Here is a 16,016-nt window from a genome sequence, read left to right on the forward strand (position 1 = left end):
TAGAGTTCCAACCAGCGTAGCCTCATCACAAGAGGCCTCGTGTGGCTGCTGCTTGACTCCAGCTGGAGCCGGGGCTGCCCATGATAATATTTTTAATACCATGGTCCTGGTCTCTGCGGATGGCCCTGGCTCCAGTCCCAGCACGTGGTCCCACCCCGGGAGCAGCTGGGGCCAGGACTGTGGGGGCCCCGGCTCCAGCCCCCTGTCAAGGCTTTTTTCCCATTCTGGCATGATGAATGCAGAAGTGGGGGCCCGCAAAAGTACCCCAAAACCTTATCCTTCCAGGCTTTGGTATAAAGCTTCCTCCCGAAATCTTAAAATCCTAGATTTTGGGGATAAAAAAAATCTACTGCCATCACCCAAGTAATAATAAGAAAACCAGGGAGAGACCACTTGGGAAATCTCAGCCCTAAAGTAAAAACCAGGAGACACACAAATTAACCAATACCAGGTTAATAAAAAGAAAAGAGAGAACTTTTATCACCACTACAATAGTCCTGTTAAAAGCATAGTGACTAGATGGAAAAGTCACCAATTAATAAACTCATGGGGAATTCTACCATGGCCAAAACTTAGTTTAAAAAAAAAAAAGAGAAACCCCATTTTTAAATGCACAGACATCAGATTCCCATTCCCAAACCATAAAACCTAACGGATTTATCTAAACTTTACCCTGCTTACAGATAGTGAAGAGTCTTTCCTTGGAGACAGACATGATGTCTGTCCCCGTCAGTAGCTGGAAAGAAACTGTCCAGGGACAAAGGAGGGAAAAACCCAAAAATTCCTTTGTCCCAGTTTGGAATTCCTACTGGCTGACTCTACCTGGCTTAGGTAAGGGACATAGTTAACCCCTTAGTCCCCAGGCTACTGGCTAACACTCATGGTCATGAGACCCCCCACAAACTGCTTCCCACGTAGAAGACAGAAAGTGAGGGAAGGGGCATGGAGAGAACTTAAGGGGGAATGTGGGTGAGAAGAGGAAGACGCTTGTGCTGAATGGGGAGCAGGACAGGAGAAGAAAGGGGAAGGCACCAAGGAGCAGGGTGGAGGAGAGAGAAATGCCAGAGGGTCACGATGAGACAATGAAGGCAAAGGGCAGGAGGGGGGGAGTGGAGAGGGGAGGGAAGGTGTCAGGGGAGGTTGCAGAAGGGAGGGAACAGTGTGATGCTGGGAGAGGAAAGGGGAGGGACAATGGGGGCAAGAGAGAGAAGGAGGAGAGGGTGCCTGGAGAAAAGGGCTTGAAAGGAGGGGTGGGCATGAGGAAGGCAGGGGATGGAGCAAGTCATGTGTGAGGGCACAGAGGAACATGAGGGGAACTGGGGCAGAGGGAGGTGAGGAGTGGGCACCAGGAACAAAGAGGTCAGGAAGGGCAGGGACAGTAAGGGAAGGGGAGGCACCAGGAAGATACAGTGGTAAGGGATGGTGCCAGGGGATTGTGGGAGTGAAGCAGAAGGGCAGACACGTGGAGGGGAGTCACTGGCACTAGAGGAGAAGGCAGGGTAGGTGAGTAGAGGGAGGTGTTACGAGAGGGGATGGGGAGGGGTAGCTACAGATGATCAGAATGGGGCTAAAGGAGGAGGTGGACATGGGAAAGAATGCAATGCATGTTGGGTTAATGCAATTGCAGGCTAGTTGCATGTGGGGGAGGGTCCTTTTGGGAGCCAAACCCATTCCTATTGGTAGATGACGGTGGAGGAGTTCTTAGAGGGGTCACATGACGCCCTTTACCTCCAGTCATGTGTCATTCTTGACCCCTGGAGTACTACCTCCAGGGGTGCGATTTCTTGTGGCAGGGGACATGGCTAATGGGGGTCAGGAGTCGTGGCTAACGTGTCCCTAATTTTGGTTCCAAAAATATGGTCACCATTAGCAGGGCTCAACAAATCAGTGAATCTGCTCACCCGTGGCGAGTAGACTTCATCCAGTCGTCCTGTTCACTGGCAGCGAGCGCATGCGCAATGTGGGTCTTGTGCATGCGCAGTACGGGGCTGGCGAGTAGATTTTGCTGCAGTTTGTCAAGCCCTGACCATAAGTATGGGCTACTCTAGCTATTCACATGGACAGATGCTTTCTACTCAAGTTGGCTGGGGGTAATAAACCTAGGCTGAAACAAGACTGGTTTATTTGATTATTTCTTAAACACACTTTTCTTTGAGCAAACAATCTGGTGTGTAACCAATGAGCATTTGTCATGTTAAGCCCACATATAAATGATGAAAGATGAAATAATAGGAACTATGTTAAGCAATAAATCAGCCCCAAAGGGTGGCTTCAATGTTTCTTCATCAGTTCTTAGTGATGTTAATGACACAATGTCTCTGTGTACTTCCTAGTAATCTATATAGTTTGATTATTATTGTTAAATGATTTTCTCCCTTTTCTGCTAGAATGGAGTCATGTCAGGACTGATGCAAATGCTTCTGCTGAAGGTCTCTGCTCACATCACAGAACAGCTGGGAATGGCCCCAGGAGGAGAATTCAGGGAAGCTTTCAAAGAGGTAGGAGCTGGAAGTAGGTTATTTCCAATGTTAAAATGTGTGCTGTATTTCAGTCAAACTAAAAGTCACTTGTTTGGACAGAGTGCTCTATTCTAATTACTGCCTTATATGTGGTGAGGCCAGAGACCTAAGAAATGTTCGTCTTAAAGGGGAACTGCAAAGATTTTGGAGAAATGGTGGTATTTGCTCACTATTATCCTCTTTCTGGTGTATATAAAGATCATTCCATAGAGACTTTAAAATTTTGTGTTTGTGATACTTTTAAGTGGCCATTGTTCTCCTAGAAATAGTAAATTAGTTTCTTCTTTGTTTTTGCTGGGCGATACTAAAATCACAGATCTCCTGCTGAGAGCAAGGGGATGCTAAACATTTCACATAGTGCTTTTCTCCCAATTTTGGCCCTGGTTCTTTGTGTGGAACCCTGTTCCCATTCAAATTGGAGGCTTTGTCTGGAGTCAAAAGGATTTGAATTGGTATCTTAACCCCCCCTCCCCTACTTTTATGCAGTCTGACAACTCCTCCCTTTCCTGCCCAGGGCAAGAGCTGCAGCTCAGGTTTCAGTGTGTCCTGGTGGCGTTGTCCTTGTTCTCCAGAGCATTTCCCCAACTGTGCTGGAATCCTGCTCTATCTATGGGCTTGCTACACATTGTGTGTTAGTTCAGGCCTCTGCTGCATTTGCAAGCATCTTCCTCACACCCTGCTCATGTTTGAGCCCTCCACATGTACAACACGTGGGACTAGCGCTTGAAGCAATGGAGCTTGCATACCTACACACTCTGCATCTTGTGTTCTTGATGGGGAGCATGACATCTATTGTGCATGTGCCGCAAGGAACACTTCTTGTTAGAATTTCTGGACTCTGGGGCATGGGCACTCATGCACACCCATGTATGGAATGCAGATAGGGACAACTCATCTCAAAGAACTTCCAGTTGCAAGTAAGTAACCTTTATTTGCCTGATATTCATTTGACGGTATTTGCCTTGTCTCATTAGTATTCTTTAGAAAACTTAGGCTACTGTAATTAGTAACAATGTCCTAACAATATACTAAAGGTTTTTAATGTGAATCTTCTCTTGCAGGCTGGTAAAGTTCCTTTCTGTAAGTTTCATCTTGGGGACAGACCCATCCCAGTGACATTTAAAAGAGCCATCGCTGCACTTTCTTTCTGGCAAAAAGTCAAGCTCGCCTGGGGCCTCTGCTTTTTATCTGACCCAATAAGGTATGAATACGTACCTTGGCTTTATCTGTGAAAGATGAATTATAAGGACCCAATCCTGCAGGTTGCTGAACATGCTCAGTTTGACTTTAGTGGGAGTTAAAAGGCACATTCTACCGGATGTGATCAGACCCTAAATCAGCAACTTCTTTTTTCCCATCCTGGGAACAGTGGCATAAGTGCAAAACCCACTGAAGGAATTTGATCATCTGCCTTAAAACTCATTCCTGCGTCCCATACTCACTCAAATAGCCTAGTCGATGTCAGTGAGGATAGTCAGGTGAGCAGGATTTGCAGCATAAAATGCATGGTGTATTCTCTGTATGATCACTTTAAAAATGTAGAACTAGCTTTTATTAGTATTACTTCTTGGGGAATTTGTGGGGAAAATTTTTTCATAATATTTTAAAGTTTTGCAAAACTCTGCATATTTTATTTGATCAAATAATACAATATAATCACTCCGGTTTCAATTATTTTGGTAGTTTATTTCAAAATACCTGTCAACAAGTATGTCAACAATACAGACAACAGCAAAAAACATTCTTCCAGGACTAGAGAGTTAACCCCCACAACAACCCTGTTCCAGTTAGTGGGTACTGGAGGGAGCTTTGTGAGGTCCCCAGATCCCAGTCACATGACTCCCATCACCCCAGAGCCCAGCTGCAAAGCACCCCCATCCCAGACATCCACACCCCATTCCCCACAGAGCCTAGACAGGGAAGACCTACTGGTCCATACATCAACAACCTCCTCCCCATTGAGCCCAGCTGTGGGGCACCTCCTAGCTAAGACACCAGCAACACCTCACTATAGAGCCCTGGCATGGGGCACTCCCCCCGGGCACAAGAGTATAGCAGCAGGGCAGAGGGCAGCATTCCTAGAATCTTTACGGCCCACAATTTCTTTATTGTTCCTCCCAGGGACCTAATATGGTGGGGCTGTGCTCTTCCTTACCCAATGTTGGCTGGGTCTCCTCCCACCCCAGGGAGTCTGAATTAGGATCAAAGAGTCCTGCCAGGCTCGGTGCTCTGCTCACTGCAAGCTGGGCTCCACAGAGTGGCCAGAAATTCTGCTGGGGAAGGAGGGAATTCTGCATTCTGCAGTGGTGCAGAATTCCCTCAGGAGCATTTTATGATCCTGTTCCAACATCTCTGCGTCACCTGAGGGGTATCAAGTATCTGGAATTGCTCTAGCTGGCAAGCTGAAAATTTCCCTGGAAAAGGAGAATCTCAGCTGATGTAAAAGTCAGATGAGCCAGAAACCTCCCCTGCACCCTTTGACAGAAAAAGGGATTTTGACAGGGACAAAGTGGACCTGCACTGAGTGCCAATTCACAGTGTTATGATCCCTTAGGGACCTAGCCCACTGTCATATTTCAGCTTGAGAACTGAACTATGATTACCAGCTATCCATGCCAGATGGGTCTTGGTGCAGGAGAGAATGTGTCCTGTAATCTTTAAATGTCCAACTGTTTGTTTTATATAACCCTTATAAAAGGGGCTCTATTAGCTTTCCAATTAATGTTATAATCAGGGATGTGAACAGGTAACCAATTAACTGTAAGCATCAACCTTAATGGGTGGTGCTTACCAGGTAATGGTTAACTGTTATCCAGCAGCAGCACCCCTGCCACTGGTCGTCTGAAGGCAGAGGGCTGGGTTGGGTTGCAGCCCTCATGGGCTGGGAATTGGTAGCCTCATGAGGGCTGGGTGGGGAAGGAGAAGTGGGAGAAGTTAGGGCTGCTGACTCCCAGACCGCAAGCCCACACAGGCTGGGGAGCCAGCCCAGCGCAGGGTTGGAAGCAGCTGCACTGGAGCAGCTCCTATTTAAAGGCACAGGGTCCTCTCCAGCTTGGCCATGGCAGGTGGGGGGGCTGCTCCAGTCCAGACGGCTGGAATGGTCCATGGCCCAGCCTTGTTTAATCAGTTAGCCAGTTAAACATTAAGTTTAACCAGTTAACTATTTAAATAGGATTTTGCATCCCTAGTTACAATTAGGGATGTTAGATAGCAATTAATTGAATAGTCATGTAACTGCACAAAGTATTATTGGTTACAAAATTATTCAATAGTCCCTGAGGGCGGGGCTGGCAGCCCCACTCCCTGGGAGCCTCCCTGGAACCCTGTGCTGCTGCCCTCTTCCCTCCCTTCCCCCCCGCCCCACCTTGCTACCTTTGTAGTCAATAGGATTAAGTGATAAGGCTAGCTTATCAGTTAATCATGCACTTGACTTCAAGTTTGACATCATTAGTTACAATAATGCAAATGGTTTCCATTCCTGTTGTTCTATCTTTTGGAGGAAGGAAAAACCCCCACAAAGGGGTAGGAACAAATTTGACTCCACCCAAATTGGGGACAAGTAACTCCGCAGAAGGAACATTAATTTTTCTGGCTCAAGAGTGCACTCCCAGGTGCCCTTGAAATTTACTTGTGCTCCCAGTAGATGTATGAGGGGCCTGGATGAGGATGATATATGCACAGATCCATCGTACCAGGCGCTCTGCCTGTCAGCACCTGCCCAGTCCTCTTGTGGCTAACCAAGAACAGCTCAAAAGGAACTACATAGGTTTTCAGGGCTGAGCCAGGACCAGTGTAACTTCTACCTTCCATCCATGCTTTAACTTAGTTTTCATTTATTTCCATGTATGCATATATTGTAAAATCCAACTGTGGAGACAATTTCTGACTCTTCTCTTTTTTGACCTGTTAACTAGCAGCTTATGTGCAAAATATGGTGGTAGCTAATAATATTTATTCTCAGCCTGTATCATATTTTGCTCTTCGTTTTAAGAAATGTTCCATTGACTGAAAGGTGGATTTCTGTACAATTCTTCTCTGCACTTTCCTACCACACCCACTCACCTCCAGGAAGACATTGATTATTAAATAAGACCAGGAAAATTTATCAGTTGAGCTTGGAATCGAAGTTTGGGTGTGACCACAACTGATGATAATCATCCTCAGAGTAGGAATAGGGCAAGGAAAAACAGGCTACAGTTTTAGGGTCATGATGATTCAGTTCTGGCATTATTCATATCCTGGTGGTTATGTGAAGGGTTTTAAAATTAATTTTAAAACTTTACTAAAGCTATGGCTAAATTTTATAATATACAGGTGAAGAAAAGTATCTGTAGATTTGTGCATATTCCTTAGATTATTCACAAAGTTTTAAAAGTCAGCAGATACTTTTAAAAGTCAGCAACAACTCAAATGTAGGTGAATAAATTTAACAATGTTGTTTAGATATTAGTATCCAGTTATTTGGGTACATTACTCATGAAAAGTTATGCAGAACTGGTTGTGAACAGCAAATATACCAATGAGTGCAGATCGTCCTTCAGTAATTGAGAATGTAGAGTCTGTTAGAAAATATAATGCCTCAGGGAAGTATTTCCAGTTACTTTCCCGACTGCACTTCTCATCCGCACTTCAGCTCATCCCTCCTAATCTTGCTGATATCTGAGCCGTGTTCTCTGTAGATGTATCTGAAACCACTTGATGTATCTCAACCACGTGATGACAATCTACATTTAATCTAAACAAGCTAGCTTCATCCTTTTAAGATAAAGGTAGAAAATCATACTACACTTCTATTTGTGGTTATTCTTGGCTTTGGTTGTAGTGTTCCCAATCACTGAGCATTTCATGAGTTAGCTGTCTGGAAAATGAGCAAATCAAACATATTTTGGTGTCTTCACTACTTAGTGACATTTTATTTGTTTCTTCTGTCACTTGTCCTGCAACACTAGAAACAATCTCAAGACTGACCTCCCAGAAATACTATAGTACTACATGGTTAGTGTTAGTGAGCTGAATTTGCTCTGCAGCTTCTTACTCATCCTCACTTCCTGTTTATTAAATTACCTATCTCCTAGAACTGGAAGGGACCTTGAAAGGTCATTGAATCCAGTCCCCTGCCTTCACAGCAGGACCAAGTACCATCCCTGACAAATTTTTGCCCCAAATCCCTAAATGGCCTCCACAAGGACTGAACTCATAACCTTGGGTTTAACAGGCCAATGCTCAAACCACTGAGCTATCCCTCCTCCCCAAGTTATTCCTCACTCCCGCTCAGGGAATTGCCAGCTTAGAGCTTTCTTCCTCTGATCTTCAGCAGAGAGATCCAACTTTAATAGGAACATACATAATTCTATCCATTTCCTCGGATTCATTGCTCTGAGGGGACCTCTTAGGAGATGCTCAGTGTTTGTGATGATGGATTCTGCTACTTCAGGAGTGTTTGACAGGCCCCAGGAAGAGCAGTATCAATAATGCACCTTAACTGGGCAGTGGTGGGAGCTCCTTCCCTCAGAGTCTGGGCACCTTGCCTCAGCTGTGATGCCAGATTATGTGCTTGTTTAGTTTCCCGTAATTAAGATGCAATGGATTACTTCTATTGAATAGCTCTTAGATGATTGACCTTTCACTAAGTTTAGAAACACTGTTGAGAATATGGGCCTACAGGGAGCTAATTTTGCTTTCTTAGGAGGTACAGGTCTCATGATTTTACAAGAGCTTGTCTAGATTGGACTTTGAGAGCATAATACAGACACCGGAACTGTTTCTCTTTTCAGTAAAGATGACGTGGAGAAGTGTAAACAGAAGGATTTATTGGAGCAGATGATGGCTGAAATGATTGGAGAATTTCCTGATCTCCATCGAACAATTGTCTCAGAGCGAGATATTTACTTGACCTACATGCTGAAGCAAGCAGCTAAGCGAATAGAACTACCTCGTGCTTCGGAAGGTAATTGCTTTAAAACTGATATGTATCTTTGAATATGGATTCCTCTTTCCTATCGTGTCTATTTCAAAACTGGGAAACACTAATTAGGCTGCTAAAATTTGAAAAAATTCAGTATCACTATTACAACATAGAATGGGACTCATTATTGCTGTTACAAAAGACTGTGCTTCCAGAGTGGTGAGCATACTGAATACTTATTTCTCAGGTCTCTAAAGGTGCTTGACTGTCACTTCTGTGATTCATAATCTCTTGGGATGCATAAGCATAGTAAGTTATGGGTTATCTTGTACCGGATATCTTAAGATATAAGATATATAACTTCAGTGTAGGTCCACTGAGACTGCCTCCTGGTTTTAAAATGTCCCAAATGTTGCATTGGGACCCCTGCTGCTCCCTCACATGGTGTTTCCTCTGCACTCGGGAGCAGCAGCAGAGTGAAACTGTTGATTAACCATTCAGTTTTGCTGTCAGCCCTGTTTGGGTCATGAGAGAAGCAGTAGGTGTCAAAGCAACACGTGAATTGTCTCCCTCTACTGGAGGTGGTCTGGAGTTCTCCAAGAAGACAAAGTGATAAAGCTTACAACCATTGTCCTCCAAAACATTTCAGCAGTAATGGAGGATAGAATATGTGCAGTTTCTCTGTGTGACACTTTCCATGTGACCAAACAGGACCAGAGTGGAACTGCTGAGAAGCACACCAGTCTTGTTCAGCTAGTGAAAACACTTTGTGCAAGAACAGTACATCAGCGACTTCATGAGTGATTGAGCTTGGTGTCACAAGGAGAAGGGAGAGCAATTATTCTCCTTGGCCTCTGAGGATAGGACAAGAAGCAACAGGCTTAAATTGCAGCAAGGGAGGTTTAGGTTGGACATTAGGAAAAACTTCATAACTGTTAGGGTGGTTAAACACTGGAATAAATTGTCTAGGGAGGTTGTGGAATCTCCATCACTGGAGATATTTAAGAGCAGGTTAGACAGACATCTATCAGGGATGATGTATGATGCTTGGACCTGCCATGAGGACAGGGGACTGGACTTGATGACCTTTTGAGGTCCCTTCCAGTTCTAAGATTCTGTTGTTCTAACTCAGGGCTACTCAACTCTGGAAGCCCCGGGGTCCGCAATGATATTCACAGCATGTCCCAAAGACTGCAACTTAAGTGTGATTGCAGATACATGCAAATATATATGCAAATAGCTTCTTTCACACCGACAGGCATGAATACAAAGATTAAGGCAAGACTACAAAACACACAGGCCCCATTTAAGTCAATTCTGCTGATATTAATAAAATGCAATATTTACCCAAGTTCCACCCATATGACAACACTTTTAATGAGCAATGACAGTCCAGGAATTTAACTACTAAAACGCATATCAACAGAAGACCATAATATTGACTATATTTTTTTGTTTTGGCTCCCACCTGCAGGCCGCATGTTGAGCCCCGTGTAAACCCAAACTGCACCATGGGCTGCAAACGAACGGGCTGTGGGCCACGTGTGGCCCGTGGGCTACTCAACAAGCGGCCATGTTCTAACCCATAGTTTGAAAAAAAAAAAAAATAGCCTAGTCTAGCAGGGTTACTAAGTGCTTGAAACACAAACTGGAAATGGCACTCACAAAACAACAATAAAGAAATCTATCAGATACTTTTAAAATGGGATAATTGCTCAGTCATGCAAAGAGAACCAAGTGGGCCAAACTCTGCTCTAAGGACCCCACTGAAATCAGTGGCATTTGGTGTAGAGGGGTGCAAATTTGCAGAGCTCCCTTTGCAGGTTCACAGCCCAAATGTATTTTGCATTGTACCCTAAGACTCAGATGACCAAGGATGCCCAAGTTCCAAAGATGTGCACTGGAGAAGGACTTGCCATTATATGTGAGCTTTCAAGACCACATGCTCATTGGTTGACCTTGACTATCACAACTGGATACAATAGGAGATGTGTGCGTGGCAGACTATACTAGTGAGGAGCTGCATTCAGGGAGCTTCTAGAACTGAGAGTAGCACTAGATCTAGTCAAAAGAAGTTCTGTTTTGTGGGAGGGGGTATTCAAAAGAGAATTTTGTCATTCAAAAATGTTCATGTGTTTAATTTAAAAAATGGTTTATGACTACTGGGATTATTTGAAAATGTTGTTTTGAAATATAAGAGTACAAGTTGAACCTCTCTGGTCTGGCAACATCTGTGGTCCAGCATGATTTCAGTTAGCTGGATGTCCACTTGTCATGGGTGTGATCAAATTTTCCACAGTCCCATAAAGTTTGTTCACAGCCACCAGTCCTGGCTCTGTGTTCTGTGCTGTTGTTTATCTCTAATTTACCACTAAATATCTAAGAACCCAGTAAGCGGTGGAAGTGTTGGTAATGCTGCTGCACAATATTGATCTCCCGTGGTTCGGCAAATTCTCTTGTTTGGCACCAGTTAGGTCCCGAGGATTCTAAAGAGAGGTTCAACCTGTGCCTTTTAAAAAGATTGCTTACAGTTTGGCAATGTTTTTCTTACTGGAGAAAAGACTGTACATCTTTTTTCCTCTTCTGTCTTAGCTGAACCCAGAAAATGTATCCCATCTGTTGTAGTTGGAGTGGTTGGGATGGGTCATGTGCCTGGAATAGAAAAGAACTGGAACACTGACTTAAACATCCAGGAAATCATGAGGTAACTTTATCTTTTTTTGCATGTTGATTTAATAGTGCCTCAGCCTTACAATCGGCAGTTGCTTTTGTTTATAATGCTTATGACCTCTTGCTCAGGTCACCCAGAACTGTGAGCCACACTGTTACTCTCTGCCTTAGTAAGAGTGAGTTTTGCTGCTGTTAAGCTGTGTGTCAGCTCCCTGCTTTGCCAGATTGTCTGTCTTGCCAGCAAACTCTTCAAGATTCTGCCAGGCCAAACTTTGCTATGCAGGTAACAATCAGTGATCCCCAGTTCTCAAGAGATATCTCTCTGGAGTATCCAGTCCCTCTCACTGGTGGCTAGTATTAAGTTCACTGCCTCCAAAGAGATGGTGCCCGCATTAGTTTGTTTGGTTAGTTGAAGGCCCACACTTCAGCATAACAGCACTGAGATTATTAATAAACTTTTTCATCTTAACTAAGAACATAGGTTTAAGTAATTTCAAGAAAGAGTATGCGGTGGCATTGTAGCCATGTCAAACCAAGGGTATTAGAGAGCCAAGGTGGTGAGGTAGTATCTTTTTATTAGATATACCTAAAGAAGAGCTGTTTGTGGCCCATAGGCTTCTCTCTCACCAATAGAATTTAGTCCAATAAAAGATATTATCTCATCCACCTTGTTTCTTCAGGGAAGAGTGAAAGAGATAAAAGGTTACTTACAGAAAATGTGCTTTCTAGTGACTAAAACTTAAGGTCAGCAAGTTACAGTATTTGTCTAAGTAGGTCTGTCACCTGTAGTTGGTTCCCAGAGACTTCAGTCCCTTTGGTTGAAGATAGGGATGTAAGCAACTAGTCAACTATCCGATATTGTTCCTTCCTAAGTGGAGTATTTTGCATTTGTCCTTATTAAACTTCATCCTCTTTACCTTGGACCATTTCTCCAGTTTGTCCAGATCATTTTGAATTACAACCCTATCCTCCAAAGCACTTGCAGCCCCTCCCATCTCGGAATCATCTGCATACTTAATAAGTGTACTTTGTATGCCATCATATAAATCACTGATGAAGATACTGAACAGAACTGGTTCCAAAACAGATCCCTGGGGAACCCTACTTGTTATGCCATCCAGCATGACTGCAAACCGTTAATAACTACTCTTTGAGAATGGTTATCCAACCAGTTATGCACCATTTTATAGTAGCCCCGTCTAAGTTTTATTTTTGTAGTTTATTGATAAGGACGTCATGTGAGACCGTATCAAATGACTTACTAAAGTCTAGGTACACTACGGCCACCACTTTTCCTTTATCTACAAGACTCGTTATCCTATCAGAGAAAGCTATTAGATTGGTTTGACATGATATGTTCTTTACAAATCCATGCTGGCTGTTACCTATCACCTTATTTTCTAGTTGTTTGCAGATGAATTCCTTAATTACTTGCTCCATTATCTTCCCTGGCACAGAAGTTAAGTTGACTGGTCTGTGGTTTCCTGAGTTGTTCTTATTTCCCGTATTTATAGATGGGCACTAGATTTGTCCTTTTCCAGTCTTCTAGAATCTCTCCCGACTTCCATGATTTTTTCAAAGATGATAACTAAAGTCTCAGATACCTCCTCTATCAGCTCCTTGAGAATTCTAGGATGCATTTCATCAGGCCCTGGTGACTTGAATACATCTAAGTTTTCTTAGTAATTTTTAACTTGTTATTTTCTTAACTTCTAAACCTACCCCATTTCCGCTAGCATTCACTATATTAAGTATCCCTTCAGCATCAAACTTCTTGGTGAAAACCAAAACAAAGAAGTCATTTAGCACCTCTGCCATTTCCAAGTTTCCTGTTGTTTCTCCCTCTTCACTGAACAATAGGCCTGTCCTGTCTTTGGTCTTCCTCTTGCTTCTAATATATTTGTAGAATGTTGTCTTTTTACCCTTTATGTCTTTAGCTAGATTGAGCTCGTTTTGTGCCTTTGCCTTTCTAATCTTGTTCCTGAATACTTGCGTTGTTTGCTCATATTCCTCCTTTGTAATTTGACCTAGCTTCCACTTTTTATACAGCTCCTTTTTTATTTTTAGATCTCCTGGTTAAGCCAAGGTGGTGTCTTGCCATACTGTTTTTTTTTCCTTATGCAGTGGAATAGTTTGGTTTTGGGCCCTTAATAATATCTCTTCGAAAAATTGCCAACTTTCCTCTTAGTTTTGCTTCCCATGGGACCTTACCTACCAGCTGTCTGCATTTACTAAAACCTACCTTCCTGAAATCCATTGTCTCTATTTTGCTGTTCTCCCTTCTACAATTTCTTAGAATCATGAACTTTGTGATTTCATGATCCATTTAACCCAAGCTGCCTTCAACTTTCAAATTTTCAACTAGTTCCTCTCTGTTTGTGAAAATCAAATCTTGAACGGCTACTCCCCAGTAACTTCCTCCATTTTCTGAAATAAAAAAAAGTCTCCAATGCAGTCCAAGAATTTATTAGATAATCTGTACCCTGCTGTGTTAGTTTCCCAACATATGTCTGGAAACTGTAATTCATAGCTAAGACCTGCAGTATGTGAAACAAGATGCCTCAGAGATAGCATAACCAAAGAGTGAAAAATGGACATCGGGACTTTGGTTGCATGCAGGCAGCACCAGAGGTTAAAGTAAGCCGGTGCGCCCTGGTGCAGCGAAATGGCCGGCTGGAAGTGGGGTCTTAATCCTGTTCTTGCTCCTCACCCCCTAAAGAAGTAAACACTGGTGGCTGGAGAGTAACATGGGGCTAGGGGCAGGAGAGCCCCAGGTGCTGGGTCAGGGTCCTGGGGTGCTGCTGCACCCCGTCCACCCTTAGCTCCCTTTCTGTGCTTATAAGCACTGCCCCCATAGGTCCCATTTGGTTGGGAACAGGAGCAGCGCAGGGCAGGGTCACCAACAGGGGCTAGCCTCCCATCCCACTCTCCACCCTACACACACCTACACCTCTCCCCTGCCCCCATGGGAGGAGGGGGATTATGATAGGACAGTACTTGTAAGAAGTTTGAGTTATTTTCACCCCTAGGCAGCACTACATCTTGAAGCACAAAATCAGTTTGTTATAATCCATTTACTAAGAATGGCAGTGAAATTATGGCAGAACAGGAGATCACAAGAGCGCAGGATCCTGGGCAGCTGCTGTCCATGTTGACATGGCTTCACAGTTGTTGTTGTTTCAGCTAGTGTTGATTTTTTTTTTTCGAAGCTAGCATGGGTATTTCTGCACATGCTGCAGTTACACCTCCTGATTTGCAGTGTAGACATACCCATCCTACCTTTTGGATTCAGCCCAGATCTGTAGGTTCCAGAATTTATCATTTTCCCACCTAAAATCTATGCTGTGTCTCACCTGAGTGCCTCAGTCTCGCTAATGTATTTATCCTCTCAACTCCCCTGTGATGCAGGGAAATCCTTTTATCCCCATTTTACAGAAGGAGAATGAGGTACTGAAAGGCTAGCACAAGATTAGATAGGAAGTCTGGGAATTGAACTTAAGCTTTCCAAGTCCTAGGCTTATGCCCTAACAACTGGACCATATCTTGTGATGGCTGGTTAGTAGTGCCAGACCAGTTACTAGTGGGTAGAGATCCACATCAGTGTCACAGTAACTGGCATTCTTGGTAAATTTGTTTGCATTTTCATTAGTGAGATTAAAGAATTAATGGAATGGAAACTGACCTGCTTGTCTTTGTGCCTACACAAGAGACGGCTCTAAGTCAGGCTTCAGGAATTTTGACTGAACTCCAGGCTGTGACTATAGATGAATTTTCAGTCCAACATCTTCCATTAGCCACTAAGTTTGCTTAAATTCTGCTTTTTTAAATAGCATGAATAGGTATGGCAGAAATTAACTTTTTATTTTTAATAATTTTTTATTTTTAATAATTTTTAGGATGTTGATTTTTAAGCATTTTTTATTTTTACCAGTTTACATGTTAACACTTGCGAGAAACTGTGGGGAGGGTTAGACAATAATTATTTAATGATAGTGGACATCAATTTGAAAAGTGAAAGCTTTATAACTGTCAAAACACATTGTCAACCTCACGTGTCAAAATATACAAAGTAAATACAGTAAAACTCCAGTGGTCCGGCATCCAATGGTCCGGCACTCCTGATGGTCTGGCACCATCTGGAACCCGGAAGTGCTCCGGGCAGCTGGACAATTGGAGCTGCTCTGTCCCTGGCTTCCTCGATTCAGCCACTGCTGAAACTGACTAGTGGCTGACTTAGGGAAGCCGGGGGCAGACCAGCTCCAGCTCCACCCCAGACTACTCATGGGCCCCCCCCCCCCTTCCGATAGTCCAGCATATCTGATAATCCGGCACCCCCTGGGTCCTAAAGGTGCTGGATTATCGGAAGTTTACTGTATCTTCAAATTGAGTTCTGATTTAAACAGCATTTTTCTTACTTTGTCTTTGCATAAAAGTTGATTATAATCAAATAAAGGCAATTGTTTTGTCAATTTTGTGTATATGATGAATTTGCTGTTGATAACCATTTTTCATTAAAAATCGAATCTTCCAAAATCTAAGTATAAAGCAGGTAAAACCCTGAGAATACAGCCATTCTAAAACCCTGACTTCTTGGCTGGTGGATGAACTTTGACCTTTCTCAGCATATTTGAGGCACACAGTTTGTGTAGTTATGGCTATGTATTCCTGAGTATTTTTCCTAAATCTAAAGTTCTCCTACTGTATCGCATCCTTAGGAAGGGCAAGATGATCTGGAAATAACTTTTCTTAGAATTCAGAATCAAACATGCTTCTATTTGCATATTTTTGGAATATCCCATACTGAATTTACTACTAAATGCAACCTCCTGTGGGTTATATTGAGAGGTGATTTAAATTAGCTGAGAGTTGAAAAAAGTGAGTAAGATGATGGAAGCTAAAGTAGTTGTATCTCTATCCTCTGT

At 43.3% G+C, this 16,016-nt stretch overlaps 1 protein-coding gene across 2 annotated transcripts in view; it reads left to right on the forward strand.

The window, feature by feature from the left end:
• TRABD (TraB domain containing) overlaps positions 1-16,016 on the forward strand; it is a 56,604-nt gene that overhangs the window by 35,826 nt on the left and 4,762 nt on the right. For both annotated transcript variants that reach the window (XM_075928124.1, XM_006122626.4), the window contains exons 6-9: positions 2,388-2,498; positions 3,581-3,720; positions 8,294-8,466; positions 11,017-11,128. In XM_075928124.1, coding sequence (XP_075784239.1) covers positions 2,388-2,498; positions 3,581-3,720; positions 8,294-8,466; positions 11,017-11,128 — 536 coding nt within the window. The remainder of the gene's footprint in view (positions 1-2,387; positions 2,499-3,580; positions 3,721-8,293; positions 8,467-11,016; positions 11,129-16,016) is intronic.

The sequence above is a fragment of the Pelodiscus sinensis genome, chromosome 1 (assembly GCF_049634645.1).
Source record: "Pelodiscus sinensis isolate JC-2024 chromosome 1, ASM4963464v1, whole genome shotgun sequence".
NCBI lineage: Eukaryota > Metazoa > Chordata > Testudines > Trionychidae > Pelodiscus > Pelodiscus sinensis.